The 20,115-nt window shown below is 40.3% G+C and overlaps 1 protein-coding gene and 1 long non-coding RNA gene across 3 annotated transcripts in view; one reads left to right on the forward strand and one right to left on the reverse strand.

The window, feature by feature from the left end:
- Window positions 1–9,987, reverse strand: part of GPC6 (glypican 6) — a 1,066,736-nt gene extending 1,056,749 nt beyond the window's left edge. The window contains exon 1 of one of the 2 annotated variants that reach the window (XM_078070190.1): window positions 9,234–9,987. In XM_078070190.1, coding sequence (XP_077926316.1) covers window positions 9,234–9,393 — 160 coding nt within the window. In that variant the 5' untranslated portion in view covers window positions 9,394–9,987. The remainder of the gene's footprint in view (window positions 1–9,233) is intronic. The other variant, XM_078070191.1, reaches the window with a different exon arrangement.
- Window positions 9,988–10,013: 26 nt separating this feature from the next.
- On the forward strand, window positions 10,014–16,485 carry LOC144381559 (uncharacterized). Its single transcript, XR_013446905.1, has 2 exons — window positions 10,014–10,214; window positions 15,665–16,485. It is a non-coding gene; the product is annotated as an uncharacterized LOC144381559 (long non-coding RNA).
- The last annotated feature ends 3,630 nt before the right edge of the window (window positions 16,486–20,115 follow it).

Genomic DNA, 20,115 nt, shown 5'->3' on the forward strand with positions numbered 1-20,115 from the left:
TGACTCCTGGATAGCCCTGGCTCTTTCCAACTCAAAAGAGCCAACAGGTAAATTTTCAGGAATTTTGTCAGCTGGTTGTTCAACTGTTAGTAGCTTGAAATCTGTCATGGTGGGAACATTTCTATACCACAGAAACTGGCAAGTGCTACAAATCAGGTCTCCCCGCACCCTACCCTCCTGAAAGCCAATTGCTATGTGTCAGCTTACTGCTGGCCGGAGTTGAGAACACTGGACTTAATAAGCAAAAATGCCAACTACCTAATTAATTCAATCTGAGTAGTTACTTTCAATTTCTCCATTACCCCTCAATTCCTGGGGATTCTTATGAAGATGGCCAAGCAATTCAGTGGCCATATACTTAAGGAAGACATCAGCCCCTGTGTGAGGGAGTAACCATGACTAGTCCAAGTCAACAGCTATGGCCCTTTTCCTTTCTCTTCAGGGCATGGGCACAGGAAGCAATTCTGGAATGAGAGGGTGGGTAATTCTGCTGAGGGGCTTCCGACAGTTAGTCTGTCTCAACAATGAGGAGACACACATGGTTAGCAACAGCCCCACTGTGTGCCTCTGGGCATCATAATGAGGCTTTGACTCTTAGTACTCCAGCAGCCATCTTGCTTCCATAATGGAGCCTGGTGATAGTGTTAACTTCCCACTTTCCGCCATCATAAGATGTTCTGGGTTGGAACTTAGGTGAAATGATGGTTTTCCCTGAATGGGTATGCCAGCCAATTCAGGATTTTCTGTGACGGCTGCCAAAAGTATCTTAAATGACACAGGTGATTTCAGGCAAGTGTTTCAACGGCTTGTCTTCTTGAAACCCTTTTTATTGGAACTTCTAAGTAGCGGGGTAAAGTTTTTTAAGGTTTCTTTTTTTTTTTTGCTATTTAATGTTGCCTCTTCTCTGATGACCTCATTCACCCCTCTTCTCACCTCTTAACCTCATATTGGCCCTTGGCATCTCATGCTTTAGTATCTCAATCAGCCCCCTGGCTATCCTCCTTCCCTCCCCCTGGGACGTTAATGATCTCCTCTCTATTCCATCCTGATTATAGTGCTTGACCCATCAAAATCAATACTTTCATCTTGTCACTTCACTGCTAAGAATCTAGGATGATGACCTACTTCCTGACACACAAAACCAAGGGTTTTCAAGGTCCATCAAAAAATACAACCCCACCGTATTTGTTCAATATTTACGTCTCACAAATTCTTAATTGATCCCTTTCTGTAGTATCCTCCACATGTACTACTTTGCTTCGAATTTAACCCCAAATGCCTTCTTCTTTCATGGTTGTTTGTCAAATGCTAGCCATCATTCAATGTCCCTGTGACGGTTAATTTTATGTCAGTTTGACCTACCTAAGGGATACCCAGATAGCTGGTAAAACATTATTTGTGGGTGCATCTGTGAGGATGTTTCTGGAAGAGATTAGCATTTGATTTAGTAGCAGGAGTGACCAATGTAAGGGAACATCATCCAATCCATCCAGGCCCAGATAGAACAAAAAGGTGGAGGAAGAACAAATTCTCTCTCTCTCTCTTCTTTAGCTTGGACATGTATCTGTTCCTACACTGGGACATGAGAGCTCCTGGTTCTCTAGCCTCGGAGTCTGAGACTTATACCAGTACCGCACCCCACTTAAGCCTTCAGCATCAGCCTGAATTACACCTCTACTTTCCTAGGTCTCCAGCCAGCATACAGCAGATCATGGGGTTTCTCAGCCTCCATAACCTCCAGAGCCAACTCCTATAATAAATCTCCTCATATATATACCTGTATCTATATATCCTATTGCTTTGGTTGTATTCGAGATCCCTGAATAATATACTCCCAATTAAATTTTACCTCTTCCTTTCGGCAAGGTCTAAGTCTCTTCCTTTTTTGACTCCTATCATTACAACCAGTAATGATGAATTTGGTCCTTAAGCCATGGACATAGCATTGTTTAAATATTAGGAAATGTTGAAGTAACAATTTAATTAATTCTTCATCTTGGTAAAAATCTTAGGTTCTTTTTTTAACGCTGCCATAGGACAAAAACTTTGACTTAAGTTTCAAAATGGCACAGCTGATTACATATATTTTGATAACTCTTTACTTTCTGAGAGTTAACATCTCACCCTACCCTATCTGGGAAATCCCTTTCTCTCAGCCACATTGATACTCTTAACAATGCCGTGCTGGTTTTATGATATTGAGTTTCGTCTCCACTGAAAAGCACACATAACTGTGTCATAGTTATTTACATGGCCTTGTAAACTCAATGAATGTTTCTGGGATGCTTGATTCTCTCTCTCAATCTCTCCCTCTCTTTCATGTACACAGATGCCAGTTCATAGTCATGGTAGATGTTCAGTGATTCACTTTTGATTGACTTGTGGTCTGTTGGTTGTATCAATTTTACCTCCTAAATATTTCTTTTTTTAATTGAAGTATAATTGGCCTACAATATTGTATTAGTTTCAGGTGCACAACACAGTGATTTGACCTGTGTATACATTGCAAAATGATCACCTCAATAAGTCTAGTTACCATCCATCACCACACAAAGTTAATATAATATTCTTGACTATACTCCCCATGCACTATATTACATCCCCATGACTTATTTTATAATATATATTTGTACTGCTCCATCCCCTTTACCATAGAACCCCCCCCCCCCCCCGCCTTGTGGTGACTATCAATCTGTCTTCTGCATCTATGAATCTGGATTCTGTATTGTTTGTTCATTTTGGTTTTTAGATGCTGCATGTAAGTGACATCCTACAGTATTTGGTATTTGTCTTTCTCAGTCTGACTTATTTCAGTTAGCTCCTAAATATTTCTTGCTTTCTACTTCATTCCCTTTCCAGTCACCACTCTAGTTCAAGCTACCATCTCCTCCTGTTTCTGTATCTGCTTTCGCGCCCCTGCAATCCATTCTCTACAGAGCCACCAAAGTAACATTTCAAATCAAGTCCAATCCTGATTGGAACACTTCTTCAATAGCTTCTCACTGCTGGAGGCTGAAGGCCAACCAAGGTCACTGCAGGAGCTCCAGGGAGTTCAGTGCTGTTAAGGCAAGAGACAGGACCGGGAGGTGGCAGCAGGACACAGAGAGCTTTAATTTGGTGGCACCTGACAGGTTGCACGGGAGGGGAAGTCCCTCATTGCTTGAGGTCTGACAGACATAACAGAGGAGCCAGGACCAGAAGGGGAGGAGGTTCAGGGAACTCCCAGGAGAGGGGAGGGGAATTAAGTATCTAGGCTATGCTGCTCAGCCACAGGGTGGAGAGGGCAGCAACTTGGGAGTTTTTTAGGTCCCAGATTCATCCTATAAATGACCAGCAGGCCTTATGCAGTTTTATAGGGTACACAAAAGAGACAGGCTTTAAATGGTTAAATGTCTATTTTCTTTGGGCTGTGTTTAAAACAACCGGATGTTTAAAAACTTGAGTTTAGCACCCACAGGTTAATTTAGAGCTAGGGGTCCATACTTGCAGTGAAAAGGTAAACCGCATAGGCCCAACATGCATGGGCCATCTTTGGACAGTGTATTAACCTGGCCCACAGGCTCTCCCATAGTCTCATGGGGCTTTCCCTTCACCGCTGTTTTCCCCAGGTTCTAAAAGTCCTCTCATGCTTTCAGGGTCTTCTAACCATACAGTACTAACTACGTACTCATGCTTCAGAGCCTATTGCTCATTGCTCTTCCTCAAGGAAGCATTCCCAGATGCTGTGATGAGATCAGATGCTCCTATTAAATGCTTTCGTGGCTTGTCATAATCTCAGCCATTCATTGTAAATGGTGCCCTTAATTTCTGCTTCCCTGCTGGGATTAAAATCCAGAGGCCCTATACATAGCACCTAGCAAAGTGAATTACACATCATAGGTATACAAGAAATATTTATTGGATGAATGGAAAAAAAAAAAAAAACACCTAAAAGAAATAGAGAATGAAATATAAAAATAAATCAGTAACCTGGATAATGTTTAAATATGGAATCAAATTTCTATTTTTCTTTGGTACATTTGTTTAAAAAATATTTTTCATCCAAGGTTATTAAAAACTCTTAAGTACTTCCATTCAGGATTATTAGAATTTTAAACCTTTACCCAAGACTTAGTGCTATGAAACCTTTTATTTACAGATATGGCATCCCAGTGAGTCAGCTACACTTTCAAAGAGTATCATGTAAATAACTGAAAACTGATTAATACTGAAGAAGTCTATGAAACCACTTAATTATGTGCCAGCTAAAGAATTTAATAGAGCAGAATTTGGTCTGCAAAGAGATATAAGCACCAAGTTTAAAAGAATATTCAGTATTCTGTTTAAACTGTCAAGACAACTGGCCTTGCTAGAAGTCTTTTGAGAGATGTGAATTAAGGGGGAAAAAGCAGTCTTAAAGACGTTACTTTGGTAGGCTTTAAGCTAATACACAATTTATCAACAATTCCCTTAATACAATTTCTATCCTAAACTCATATTTCTATACAAATCTAGTGACTGAATTGTAGGTCATTTGGTTTAAAGGACTCAATAATTTTGTATTTTGTAAGTGTTCATAAAACTCACCCATAATTGTAAAAGGACATTAGTCACACTCTTACATAAATTATGACATAATGTTTATACTATAATACTTTAAAAGACATAATGCTGTATATTTTAAATCACTTTTGATAGCAGCCTACATTTCTACTCACTAGCAATTACCATGTGGCACAGTTAAAAGATGTGAGTTTTATGTAAAAAAGTCAACTCAAATGAACTCTTGTTCTCAATGATGACATATTATCCTCTAATTAAATCAGCTAAGATAGCTCTGTTTGCAAGGATCATTCTAAAATTAATTCTGAAATCAAGAGTTTAACAAGTGGCACTCCTAATAGCCCAGATTTTAGATTGCCTTGATACCTGGAATTAATGGGATTCTTTTAGAAATCTAGTGACTCGACAAATCATAAAAAAAAAAAAAATTGAAGTTCAGCTAACTCATTTATACCTCTCACACTGTTCTTCAAAAGGATTTTAAAGACATCAGCTAACTCAAGAGAGGGCAAAGAAATCAGAAATCTATGAAGCAGATAAATTCATATTCAAGAGATGGGAAAGAGTTTAATGCTTTAATATCCACCTGTAGCCCAGCTCTCAAAACACCTGAGACACAAAAAGGGACAAATACTGCGAAAACAATTATATTTTTTCCTAATCTATGAAGATAAATTCCCTCCTCCCTCTACCCCTATGATAACTTCCTATAGCAAATTTTGTTGCACTAACCCATTATTCATGCAGGCCTGGTATACTGAAAAATACCAATACGTATTCTTTAGTTTCCATCTTTTATATAGCTACAGAGGTACAACAAAAAAAATCGGGAAAACTCATAAATACATGATCAATTTAGTGATGGTAGCACGGCTAATTCCTGAGAACATAAATTTCAAAGTGATTTTGAAAAATTATAGATGTTGCAAGTAAATAGAAAAATATTCAGCACAAACTGTGAGGGAATACATATGGTAATTGATAATACCAGGCTAGGTACCTAGTAGATGAAGAAAGAATTGATTTTGCACGCATTCATTCAACAAATACAGAATGGCAGGAGGCAGGATTAAGTCTAGGACTCTGGTACCTGGACTCAGAACTCCTGAGTTGGAATTCTAGCCTCACCACTTTCTAGCTGAGTCATCCTTGGGCAAGTTAACTGTTTGAGTCTCTCTGCTGCTCAGTCTTTTCATCTATAAAATGGGGATTATGATGATATCTACAAAATTATTAAAAGGAGTCAATAAGGCAGTATCTAATGTTTTAGAAGCAGGTAATGTTTTTAAACAGGTGCTCGGCCTGTAGTGATTTCCAAATAAGGGATTGTTAAATACAGCTGAATTAGATAACTAATGAAAAAACGTGGGCATGAAGGCCAATAAGTCACCATTAGTCAGCTACAAGGAGTTATAATTAATGACTCCAAGGAGGCTCAAGGCATAGTGACACAGGAAGCATAAAACAACATTCTCTGAATTGCCCAGTCTTTCAAGCAGATACTCTTTTCAGTTGTTGAGTTCTTTTAGAAGTTTAGAGCCATCAAGATGAGTTGGGTTGGAAAATGAGATAATATTATGGATGCTCAAAGAAAAGACTGGAATGTTTCATACCTACCTTTGATCAAAATAACATTCCTAACAAAGAACTTGATGATCCACTGCTCAGTATCTTCCCAGAAGATAGAACAGAAGAAAATAAGTAAGCACACTGGGAAGGCTTTGGGCTAGTTATCTGGAAACATTTCGATACCACAAGAATTACTAAGTATTAGAATGGATGGCTGAGTGGGGCTCCTGGGTCTTCTCCTTTGGAGATCTTTCAAACAAGGACGGATAGTCTATCTGATCTGCCTGGGATGGCTTAAGATCAGGGCTGAGTGAAGATTAATGGTGCAACCTGCCCCTTAAAGGCCTTCCAAGCACTCTCTGAGAGCATAACTTTATATATTACCCATCACAGCCCCTCATCTATTGAGTTTGAAGAACTCCCTTTTATCCTGGAATAGGAAAGGGCAACACTATTTCACAATTGTGAGTTCTGAGTAAAACTTTAATAATGTCATGATGAAACATAATGTCCTTATTACTTCTCAGTTATTTTACCAGGCAAGCTACCTGCAAATATCTTTCAATTAGAAACAGCTCTCATGAATCTAAATTATGAACAGCAGTTGCTTTAAAATTCATGTTCCCTGGCAGACTGATGGCATACGCCATTTCTCAAGCAAACCATTAAAAATCCAAACAAGGCAAAGGATGAAAAAGGAGTTTAAAGAAAGGATAACCACCATATACTAGATAATGAAATGTAAATAGTATCAGGAACTAGGGAAGAACATATGAGTGTTTTCATTTAATAATGGGACAGCTTTCCTAAGCGATTATTCCAACAACATGTAGCATTAAGTAGTTCACTTTAAAAAAATTATACATATACACATAAATATATATATATATATACACAATTACCTTTTACTTCATTTGTTTCCCTATCAGATGTGCCTCTGACCCCACAGTGACCTGTATCTTGATCATTTCCACCAGCATCAAAGCACACCAGGGTTAAGACAAAGTCAACAGTACCCTTAGTCCTAGAAAGTGATTTTAACAAAAGTGCACGTTTTAGAACTTAACAGCTAATTAGTGAACACTGTAATTGTCAAGAGGTGGAGGGAAAAGGGTGGGGAACCCTGTAGTTAAAAATCTAAAGGATCTATTTTAACCACTGGAAATGTTTTCAGGAAAGTAAATGGTGAGTACAGAAATTATTTACCCTGAAAACCTTCATTTTGATATTAAGGAGATTCGCATCAAGCTAAGGATGAAGTCCAGCCTCCTGAAAGTCCCATAATCCACTAAAGAGTACTGAAGCAATTTAAAAATACTTAACTATTTTCTTCTCTGAGATATCATATCTGAAATCATGCTGGGAAATATCTGTGTGTTTAAAAGATACAATTTGAAAAAGCCCAGATTAGAGGAGAAAAAGTTCCTAGAAGTAGTGAGTCATACTATAAAACCTTTAAAAGTTGAATTCCCTGAGATTTGGGGAGGAGAAAAAAGCAAAGCTGATCCTTATCAATTAATTAAAAAGAATGAAATAACAGTAGACAAAGGGGAAGGAGAGTTAAGAAACTTAAGGAGCTGTGGGGGCAGTAGCTCTCTATTCACTGATTAACAAATTAGGGAGTTCTGGAAAAGGGAGAAGAAGTGACAGGGATAGAAAAGTAGTCTTATAATTCACCACAGGTTCCGCCTCCGACTCACCAGAGTCTGGCTACGTCTGGCTCAGAATTGAAAAAGGCTCCCTGTGTATCATGCTCGGCGCTGTTAGCGTGTGTATGGGCTTTTTTTCCCCCCCAATGCCTAAATTTCTATAAATGTGTTCATTTCGGTATAAGTAAAAACCTTCACTTGTAGAGTCTGTAGATCAACCGTAATAAAACAGCAACTGCATTACATATCGAAACTATGATGTTTTAAGATATCTGCAAAAAGCTTTCACTCGGCGACCAGCTCCGGCGAAATGCAGAGAGGCTGGTGAAATGCAGCGTTTTGATTTGACCATCTGAGGTCACCGAGGACTTCAACGGCCGGGTTTGAGCAGCCCGCGCCCTCGCAGCATCTCCTGGCCTCTCTCTGCCTCCCTCAGCTGTGCTCTCTCGCAGCCACAGGATTATCTCTCCCCGACACGTTTCATTCACAGAGCCCCAGAGAAGCTCCCCATTCGGTTGGAGCTAAGAGCCGGAAAACACGCACTCGGGCTGCTGCGCAAGTTGTTGCGGCCCGAGAGCTATCCACACACTGGCGCCGAGAAAGGGGGTGGGGGCTCTCGAGCTCTCGGGGCAGGAATGCTCGTGGCCCGGCACGCGGGGTCCGGGGACGCCGGGACAAACCCACCAGTGAGCCACCCGCTTAAGTTGGCGCAGCTTCTGAGAACAGGCGGGCGGGCGAGATCGCGCTCAGGCCCGGGCGCCGCGCCGGGTGCCGGGGGTGTCCCCCGAACCGCGAGTGACCAACCGCAATCGGGAAAGCACTGAGGACCCATAACGCGAAAGCCCGCCCCAAGCCCGAAACTGGCAGCCCGTAAACTCCCCAAACCAGCCGGGAACTGCAGACGTCCGAAGGCCGGGTCCCCCCCGGTGGTGTCGCCCCGCCTCGCCGGCCCCCGGCCCCGGCGCCGTGCGCTCTGCCTCCCGGAAGGATCCGGGGAGCGGAGCGAGCGGCGAGGGGAGCCCTCCGCGTCTCTCCACCGCCCCCGCCGGCGCGAGGGCGGGAGTGGGGAAGGCGCCACTCAGACTGTGGCGCTGGGCAAACTGCGGCCGCAGTTCTTCCAAGTTTGCCTGAGCGAGAGCCGCGGGGTGGGCGTCCCGCTCGGCGACCTGCCCTCGCGCCGCGACCGCCCCCGGGTGTCCCGGGCTCCCTGGCCCGCCCTGCCCGAGCCCACAACGAAGGGGGCGCAAGGGCGCCAGAGCCGAGGGAGGGCGGGCGGGCGCTCCCGCGTGTGCACACAATGAGGCAGCTGAGACGCACACCTTCCCCGCGGGAGCATCCGCCGGCGTCCGGGAGAGCCCTGACAGAAAGTGAACACCAACTCAGCAACAGGGGGAAGAAGGAGGGCGCCGGGCGGCCCAGGGGACGGACGGCCGCCGAGGGCTGCAGCCTACGGGGCCGCGCGCCCGCGCTTACCTGCGATCTCCTGGTAGGGGATGTCCGCCAGGCTGAATCCCTTGGCACCGTACGCCTGGCGGACCTCGCCGCAGCTCCGAGCCTTCACCTCCGCCCCGGCTGGGAGGGACAGCAGCAGCCCGGAGAGGGGAAGAATCACAGCCCCGATCCAAGAAGGCATGGTGCAACGTGCAAATCCAGCTCGGTAAACCCCAGGGCCCGTGCGCTCTTCACCTCGCCCCTCGAGCCGAAAGCCCGCCAGAGCCAGCGGCGCGCTCCTCGCCGCTGCCCAGCGTCACCCCCTTCCGCCAGCCGAGGGGACGAGCAGCGCAGCCCTCTGGACTGCGCTCTGCAAACTTTTATAAGCCAGATGGAGGATGGCAAGCCAACCAGGGCTGGCTGGGGAAGCAGCCGCCGTGCTCTTCTAGCCCCCCAGGTCGAAAACGGTGCAATAAAAAACGAGGGAGAGGAGGCAAAGAAATGTTTAAAAAACCACCATGGGGGTTCAGAGCCGCGATCCGACTTCCGAGCCGCAGAATCGTAGAGCGCTGCGAGCTCGGCTCGCCCGAGCGTGCGGCGAAGGTGGGAACGCGCGCCGGCTCTCCCGGAGAGGGAGGTGGACAGGCGAGTGCGAGTGTGTGTCGGGGCGAGCGCGGGTTCTTGGGGACGCGTGTGCGTGGAGGTATGTGTTGGGGATAAACGGGATCCAGGGGAAACCTCAGCTTCACACAGGCTGAAGGAGCCTGTGAGAGTCCTCCTGAAATAGGAAGAGAGAAATCCCGGAGACAGACACTGGAGGCTAGAGGGAAGGAGAAAGGAGGGGAGAGAGAGAAACGTGCTACACTGAGCACAGCCGAAATTCAGAGGCAGAGTCGAAGGCAAAACCTGGACTGGATCTCTTGCTACTGGGTAGAAGAAAAAGGGAAAAAAGGAAGCGGTTCTGTTTTCTCACTCCCTTCACATCCTTCATACTGATCCGAAACGTTTCCTTTAATGACTTAAGTAAGTAATCTAGAAAGACGAAATATTTTAAGTCATTAACATACGTGGTATTAAACTATGCTTTTGTGGGCTTAAAGGACCACGCAATTCCAATTGTTTCTCTAAATATGAGCAACAATTTATGACCTACTGAAACACAAAGCCCGCGTAGAAATAACCATATGGGGAACCCCTGACATTCAGAGCACAATCATCGTTGTAATTAATGGTCTCATTTCTGTTTGGCTTTGTTTTTTATTTTCTAAAGACAGTTTGTGCACACGGGGACCAGTAGTTTTTTATTATATATATATGTATTTTTAATTTTTGGTTTTGGACTCATAAATTTCACCCTTTTTAATTTCAAGTATTACATAATCTTGGATCAGAAATCCGTATGCTTAGATTCTAGTGTGTGAAGGAACAGGAAAGCTAAGAAGAAGAAACACAACAGGGAAGCAATGGGAAAATGAGAGAGCAGGGGTCAGTGGGGTGCACGAAGGAAGATACTAGGGAGGAGAGTGATTTCTTCCTTCCCTCTCCCCAGTCTCACATACTGGACTTAAACATTTTCTTCCAAGTTAACAGAATTCTCCACTGGGGAATCGACTCACTTTCTTCCCATCTTACACTCAAGTTTTGGGAAATGGAATAAAAATGAAAATTCAGGGTAGGCTAATTTCTTATTGACTTTCTTATGTTAATGAAGTCTGCTAAGCAGGAGCTGGTGTGGAGACCCAAAGCTTCTGCAACTACTAAGGTAGTTAAATCCAAGACAAAAAAAAAAAGATAATGCTTACTCACTTCCATGGTCAAATGTATTTAGGCCAGCACATTACTCAAAAATTACTATAGGGTAATGTCCAGTTGTATGGAGCTCCCCTATAAAGCCACACATGCAGGTGTTTTTCTAATGATGGCTGTTAATGACCAGAATGAATCATGAAATTTAAGTCATTCTATTTGTTATCATCACAACATGTTAGGTACATCTTCTTCCTCTCTTTGATTAATTCCTCCTCCCTTACTCCACTGAAAAGGGACTCAAGTATAAGATACAACCGCACATAAGCCATGGAAATGCTTAAAAATATAAGGCTGACTTGTTTACAAATTGACTTTCTCTTCTTCAAAACTCCATAGCTAAACATTTCTTTCTGAAAACAACAGTCACATACACGTTTTTCTCTCAAATTTTTCACACAATTTTTGTCTTCATGATACTGTGCTGTTTGACCTTAAGTCACTGAACTCATTTTCCTCCAAGTCTGAAATCAAGATGAGAACAAAATCTACTCTTTGTGGGAAAAGGATAAGATGGGTATGATTAGAAATTGCTGTAACCAAGTCATTATTTCTATGATTTTGACATGACTTCATTCGAACTTCTGTTTCTAGCGTTGCCAGGTGATAAGCATTGTACACTCCTGAGCAAGGGGTAAATGCAATAAAAAAGATGTTGGAGGTGGAGGAAGAATGAGTAAAAACATAGTATAAGTGGTTTAAATTATTTAAAAATCGATGCCTCATTAAGTATTTAATGAGCATTCAATGCAACTATACAGAACTAGGTTATTGTACATAGTTCCTACACTTATAAAATGACCTTAGGAGTTATGGCAAGGCTAGTATATGGAAAGAATTATAACTTAATCAAGCATAAATAAAGTACTTTAATGCCATCAGGAGGGTGAAACAATGCAGAGTAAGTTTGTGAACTCTACTCAGACCAAAGAATTAAGTAACTTACCTTACTGGTAGGTAAGGTATCCTTACCTACTTGGCCCACTTGTTGGGTAATTCAGCACTGTTTGAAATGGTGTAAGAGGGGCAAAGTCAAACTTCCCAGCTAAGGGCAACAGCACAGCCTACATGAGGTATTGGAATGAACACTGAATGACATGCAAGTTCATAGAAGAAACTAAAAAGAAGAGAGCTCATATCATTAAGGAGAAGTTGGCATTTGGTTTAGATAGGAAAAAAAAAAAAGTTTAGCCAAAGACCTCGAACTCTAGCAGTAGTGTTTATATTGTATGTAATAGGAAAAAAGTTAGGACATTGAAGAACATCAAACCAGAGGAAGCAAGCACAGAGAAACAAGAGAAAGGTAAGAAAGAGAAACACATAGAGTTCTGCCATAATGGTAAAGGTTTCAAGGGATTGTGACCAGAATAGGAGGGTAGTGAGCAGAAAGAAGATGAAGGTAAATTCTGCAGAAAAGATTAGCATGATTTGTTCTTTGGTTCAAGACACACACACACACACACACACACAAAATAATTATGAAGACTTATTTTTTTTTTTTTTTAAAGATTTTATTTATTTATTTGACAGAGAGAGACACGGCGAGAGAGGAAACACAAGCAGGGGGAGGGGGAGAGGGAGAAGCAGGCCTCCCGCCGAGCAGGGAGCCCGATGCGGGGCTCGATCCCAGGACCCTGGGATCATGACCTGAGCCGAAGGCAGACGCTTAACGACTGAGCCACCCAGGCGCCCCGAAGACTTATTTTAAAAATGTGAGTCTCATTGGGAAAATATGATATCTTTATTAGGACAATAAGATTGTTGTTTATACACCATTTTTATATCCCAGCTGTTTTTCACAGCCCCTTCTGGGCATAAGATGAATGGAATCTCAGAGACTTTGAGTTGTAGAGGGAAAAAAAACTAAGTCTTTAGGAGCAGCCATAGTTAATAGGCAAGCAGAGCAGCCCATGATCTATTTCATGGTGAAGGGCTCTTCCTTCCTACCCTAAGTATGATTGCATCTGGGGGCATTGTGCCAGCACCAAAGGATGAATCATATTTGGCCTACGCATGGCAGTCCTTTCCCTTTCCTATTAAATAGGAGTGGGCCTAAGATCCATTTCTGGCCAATGAGATGTAAGGAAATTTCTGATGAACATTATTTTTCCTAGTTAAAGGCAAGAACTATAGGAGCAGAAAGGTCTTTTTATCTCATCTTCCTGCCTTCTTAGAGCTAATTGAACATCTGGTGACTAGGAGACAAGACACCCCTCACAGGCAAAGAACAGAGGAAAGCCCCTAGATTTTTGATTTCCTGTTTGACCCACCAAACGAGCCCTTGGACCACCAACCTCTGGACTTCTTGTTAAATAATTCATAAATATCTTTGTAGTTTATACCACTGTCAGGTGGTTATTCTGCTATTTACAAATGAAAGCAATATAAATGTACAGAGCAAACTAAAGGAAGAACAAGAGATGTGAAGGCAAGAGACAGGGGTTAGTTGCAAATGTAAGAAGAGAAGAAAATTAGGTAGTGCCATGGCATCTAAGTTAGGAGATTTTCAGTCATGAAGCAAATCACAGTAGACATCAAGGACGAGGAAGGCAGAGAAAATGGTACTTAGATAATGATGAAGAGACTTACTGGAAACTTCAACAGAGACATTTTAATAAAACAGTGGGGTGGATGCCAGACTACATGGAATTGTATATGAAGTGGATGGATTGAATATGGAAAAATCAAGGTATAACTAATTACACTGTGGTAGCTCTATGTGGAAGAGGGGAAAGGGTACTCAGGGAATGCTTTCCAGAAGAAGCTTCTAAGATTACAAGGAAGAAAGAGAGGCTAGACATAGAGATTGAAAGTCACTATGATATTATTTGGTATGTTGGTTTTAAACAGTTCTCTTTTTTATTTGCATTCTGTAAGTTTTCTACAGGAAATATGAGTTCTTTTTTATGATGAGAAACATTTTAAAATAAATACTCACCCTTTCAACAAATGCAAATAACATTTATTTTATGAAATAAAGGAGTCTTACCATTATCTCATGTATGAGATAATATATATATTATATTTATATTATATATTTATATATAATATAAAGCAAATGGCTGTTAATACTTTTCTCAATAACAACCTTGTGTTATGAAAGTTTTTTTAAAAAAAGACACAATTACAGAATTTACTGTTCTTTTATTCAGTTATACCAACACATGAATGAGAAACAGCAAGAATTTTAGGATTTGTTTTTTTTTCCTTTGTGTATTTAGATCAAGTAGGACAAATAAGTTCAAATGAAATCTCATGAAAACAAGAGAATGGTTTTCAAGTGTCTATCCCACGTCTTAGCTTGGCACAAATCAAAATCACTTAGTTAACCTGCCTCTTGAAAAACAGAGCCTGTAATGAAAAAGCTGTCAGAAATTTAACAACAGTAGCTCTGCCTGGTGCCTGGATAATGGGAAGGTTGCTGAGTTCCAGGGAAAGAAAAGGTAAACTTGGGTGAATAATGACCAAAAATGGTGGGGAAAATAATGTTTTATTTTTCTTACCAAGGTTTATACCCAACCAAAATGTAATAGTCCATTTAACCTTTATTGAGCCTTAAGAGTATACCTAGTATTAATATAAACCAATTAAAATTACATCTTTATGGCAGCTGGGGACCCGCTGGGTTACTAATGATCTCTTGGGGAAAGCCAAACACCAAACACTGAGGGACAACAGATTCTTCTTGTCTTCCAATATTCTTCTAATGTGAAGCCAGAGCTATTTGGCTTCAGTGGAGGAGGGAACTGTGTGATCTGTTTAATCAGATTTTTGCCTAATAGTGATGCCAGAGTTTAGCCAAGAGAATTGAAAGAGCTCTAATTATTTAATTATATGTAGTTTCCATATATTTTGGAAGAACAGACGATGAAAGTATTTCACATATTCTTAAGCACTACCCATATTTACTTGAAATATTACTGACAATCATGAAGAAGGTGTAAATAGAAAATATATTAAGACATTACAATGATTTAAAATGCTATTTTTAATTTTTTATATTATTAAAGATCCAGGAGTCCACTCTCCACTGATTCTAAGTGAGATTCATGCCTAAAAATACATCTTAGGTCATAGAGTACATTTAAATAATCAAGTAACAAAATATTTACTTTCAAAAATTGGTGTTAAGACCACTTTCTGCCTTGGAACAACTTTGGCAAATGTAATACTGTCTAAGCACCATTTTATACCATCATTAGAAAAGCTTGTTGTACATAAGGAAGAGAGTTTCATTTTGATTTTATGGCTCACAATATTAATAGATGTCTTCAATAATGTCATTATTTAAAGCTCACGTGTTTTTGAAGTATTTCCAAATGAGATATGTAAATGTAAGAGTGACACAAATGAAAATCCTATTGCAGATTAATAAACTTGCATTTTTGTAGTTCATAAAAGAAGATCATTTAACCTTGTCTTACTTGTTATAAATCCTGATATTAACGTTATGAAAGATGATTCTGGAGCTAAGCAGTAATTTGACATACCTAGATTATTGGAACCATACATCTTGGCAGTTGCTTCTCTAGTTCTTTGCTTTTGTGAAAGATGAATGGAGCTTTGCAGTTTTCAAATCATCTAGCACTATAAACAATGACCTTCCTTTTTTTTTTAAGTTTTTATTTTCATTCCAGTTAATTAACACAGTATTATATTGGTTTCAGGTGTACAACATAGTAATCCAACATTTCCATACATCACCGGGTGCTCGTCACAAGGGCTACTCCTTAATCCCCATCACCTGTTTCACCCATCCCTCCATTCCTTTACCCTCTGGTAACCATGGGCAACAATGACCTTCCTCAAGGCAAGTGGAAGACAACATTAGAGGACAGAGAAGAGCTCTTCACATGTTGCTGATTTTCATCAATGGAACACCTTAACTCTATTATAATGATTTCTCAGATTTTAAAAACTCCAGGTTAATTAACTATTATTAATTATTCCAACATTAAAGAAGCAGTATGACAGGCTTGGTTTTTGGGGAAAAAAAACTGATGATGAACCCATAAAATGTTGCTGTTATTGACTATTTTACTACATACAGGTATCTGCTTTTTAAACTATAGAATTTCAGCTTAGAGGGACTCTGAAGGAACAGTAAGATAATTTTCCGATTAAGCTCTTTTTTTAACTTAATGTCGCCACAAAAGAGGATCAAAACAAAACAAAAGTTACTTAGAAAAATAAGCTACAAAATTGTTTGATTGATTAGAATCAGAAGAAATCCAGGATCATACTTTGATGTGAAATTACTTTTAATAACGGGAGGTGATCTGAATATTCCACAATTCAATAATAAATATATTCAAAGTTTTTAATTTGGGGAATTATCTAATAACTTCAAAATACAATGATTACATTCATTTAATTTTATGATAACATAGATACTGGCAAGGGGAAAAAAAGGAAATGGAAATTTTAAATGGCTTCTGCTTCATCTACTGATACCTGTAAGTCAATAAAACTTCTTTGTTGAGGGTTACACCTTAAAGCAGTATTGTTTTTGTCTGTGAAAAGCTGATGGAGGGGTTAGAGGCAATGTTCTTGAGACCAGACCGACCATTGGCTACAGTCACAAACGTCCCAGTTAAAAACTATACAGAAACTGTTGGTCATAAGAAAGAGAAGGTAGGAGAAAAGAGCCAGGTTGTACTAAAACATAACTCTACAAAGAAAAACTCAAAGTCCTAATGGAACCAAGTAAACAGGCCTAATGGAACCAGATAAATAGTAACATACCAATAATTTCACTGATACATTTTACTTTCTCCTTTGTCAAAGATTAAGATCATGTTATGAAGAGGCCAGACTGGCTCCTCAAAAAAAATAACTTACTCTTTCATAGTGACTCTCATCCCTTAAGCCAATTACAAGCATAATGTTTTCAATAATAATTCATGCTTATATAGCTTTTCAAACTCTACCATTCACCTTCATGATTGGAATGAATATACATGGACACAGAGGTACAAAGAAAATTTGCTTCCTCCACTTAGCCATTACTATGAATAATAAGTACTAGGATTTAGCAATAAAATGTGCTTCCTTCGAAGCCAGGAAAACAATTTCTCAATGTGACCGGATAATTCCTGTAACATATTTTCTATCAATGCTAGTATTTTCATTGATTTTTATGCATAAGTGGGTTTTTTTTAGTTTATTTTCCTGAAATTATTTACAAATGTACTCTCATCTCCCATCTAGAACAAAGTTTTCTAAGCAGCCTATGACTACACTACACTCAAATTGTGTCACATTTTAAAAGATCAGTAAATGCTAAGGAAAAGAGTAATAAATCTTTCAGTTTACAGCCTGCATAACAAAACAAACTAGCAATAATTTTTAGATCTATGGTTAAGAAAATAGCACTGATCTTGATCTATGTCCTTTATTGATAACTCAAAATATAAACAAACTTAATTCCACTAAATTTTATAAAACATTTATGGCTAACATCCTCCATTCTTTATCAGCTGCAAAAAAAGTAGAATATATGTAATTTCGTATAAAACATCATCATTTCTTTTTTACTTGAAGAAAATGCTCTTATTTGTCTTCATAGTCTGAATTCACTTTCAAGCAATCATTTCTAACACTTGCCTCTATATTAACTTCGCACATTTTATTACATTTCAGGGGGAAATAATTAAATGTGAGAGAGTAAACCTCATGTATTTTTTTAAGTTACTTGGAGAAGAGAGAAAGTCTGAGCTTGGAAGTTGGAAGTTCCATCCACTAAGGATCTGTTTCCAGGGAGGTGTCTGAGGCAAGCAGAGAAGCAGTGAGCAATAAGCCTTCAGTTTTCTCCTGATGTTCATTGGCAATCATAGCCAATCAATGTTGAGGACATTACTAAGCAATCCGGGGCTGTTTGCTTTTAATTGGTAAACTATCTTCCAAAAATAACATCTTTGGGCTTCACAACACCCTAGTCATAGAGCCATTAAAGAATGAATGTCTTTACTGTACGGGAGGACCTCTATGAATAATGAATAGGGCTCTATTTTTCCTGGGAAACAAACATGTACCGGCATGTTCATGGTAATGAACAGTATTGTGAGTGTGCACAGCATAGGACACTTACCTCTGGTTTGACTGCTACCTTAATTTAAGTAGATAACTGATTTTAAAACCCCACGGAGGGTCAAACAACCTTATTTTAAACTTGCAACATGCTGCCTGGTTTATATGTCGCTTTTGCAACTTTAAAATGATGATTTAGTACAAAAATTGAAGAGATGAAGGATCATGTTACAGTCTCCAGGGGGCAAGACTGGCTTACACAAATTTGAGAGGCAAAGAAAAGAACATTTGAACACAGTATTGAAGAAACTAGAATTTCATCTTTATTTTTAACTTCACAAAAACATACTTGAATCATGATTCTCCTGGGCACACATAAAAAGTAGTTTTGTGCTGTGCAAAGTGTAACTAAATTTAGATATTTGTGCAAGAGATAGTTCACAAAATAACTAATGAAAAGTAAGATCTAAGATTTTAAAATGATAATGACCTTGGAATGTGTTTAAAACTATCTGGCTTTTCCTTTAGAAAGATCATGAAAGGGCTTAATGTATTTTGTAAATTACTTCCATAATGATTTCACTTACAAAGAATATAATTTGCGAGTCTATTTTCATAATGAATGAGAGCTTAATGAATCACACATACTTCACCATTCAACAGAATGGGGCATCATGGCACTGAATTGAAATATTCATTATAAGAAGTCTTTGGACTTGGGCAAGAAGATTTTTAAAGGTGTTTTCTTTTTTTCTGTATTTTTGGGTAAAGCATGTTCCTGTTCAAGTTGACTTAAAGGATTAGTTAACCATCATACGAAATTATTGTTCACTGCAGTTGCTAGCAATTCAAAAGGAAAGTTTTATATTTGTGTAATGGTTATGAATTTTCACAGGCCACAAACTCAGGTATAAGGAAGGGAACTTCCTTTGGCTTCCTATAATGGAACTTAATTTCTGTTTTAAGTCTCTCTTCTACTCAGCAGCAGCAAAGTTAATCTTGCCCATTCAAGGTAAATGTAGTCACCTAAGAATTATCTCAGTCAGATCTCCCTCCCCAGGGAGGGTTCTTTTTGTCCATGTGGAGATGGTGAGACATTTGGGCATGGGTGACAACAGATCACCTGGTTGTTGGTCATGGTTATTTTCTAGGACAGCATTATCTGAGGTAAATAGATCTTTTCTCCAGTCCCTGGACCACATAGTCCACAGTACATCCAAGGCAATGGTCTTCTCACTTAGAATCCTGCAAATCCACCGTGGGTGTGAACTATCAGTAGTGATAGCTTTCTCTCCCTCAACTTATCTCTGTCCTTTGTTGACTGCACAAGGACGGTGGGCTGCCCTCTGACACCACTCAGCTGTTGCCTCCGTCTACCCCTGCATCCTTTTGGTATGCTCCCGTTCCATTGTAGCACAAGGGACATCAGAGAGCATACAGATTACAGTGTCTCCGGATACAAGAGTCCAAATGCACATCTCCACCCTCTGGGGATCCTGATCCTATCAGGGTTCAGCCCACACCGAGGACACAGGGAAACTACAATGGCTATTACCTTCCACCTTTCTGTCTTCCCCCTCACCCAGCGTTCTTATTAGAATGGGAGGAGAAAATGGCTCTTGCTTCATGAATGTTGCATTTATTCTAATTTATTGCTTATGGCCTCTACAACAGGGCTTCTTTTTCCTTCAGAACTTAGAAGGAAAGATCTTCTTTCACATGCAACAACTCAAGGAGTTGTTGAGTTGTATTTGAATCACTTGAGCTGAGTTGTGAATCACTAACAACAGGCACAGAGGCACAGACTGAGGAGGCTCTTAGTGCTCCCAGAAGGGGAAAGGGAGCCGTTCAAGCACTTGAGCTACTTGGAGCACCTGGTCAACCCCGTGTGTGTGTGTGTGTGTGTGTGTGTGTGTGTGTGTGTGTGTATGTACACATACATGCATATGGACATACATGGACAAGCAAGGGAGGTCTGTATGAGTTCGGAAAGTATCCCAAATATGAGAAATGTGGACATAGCCTATGTGTGTCCAGGTGTAGGCTTGGCCCCCACCTCCCCCCTCCAGAATGACAGGCCAGGCTTGAT

Source organism: Halichoerus grypus, chromosome 4, assembly GCF_964656455.1.
Source record: "Halichoerus grypus chromosome 4, mHalGry1.hap1.1, whole genome shotgun sequence".
In the NCBI taxonomy this organism is placed as follows: domain Eukaryota; kingdom Metazoa; phylum Chordata; class Mammalia; order Carnivora; family Phocidae; genus Halichoerus; species Halichoerus grypus.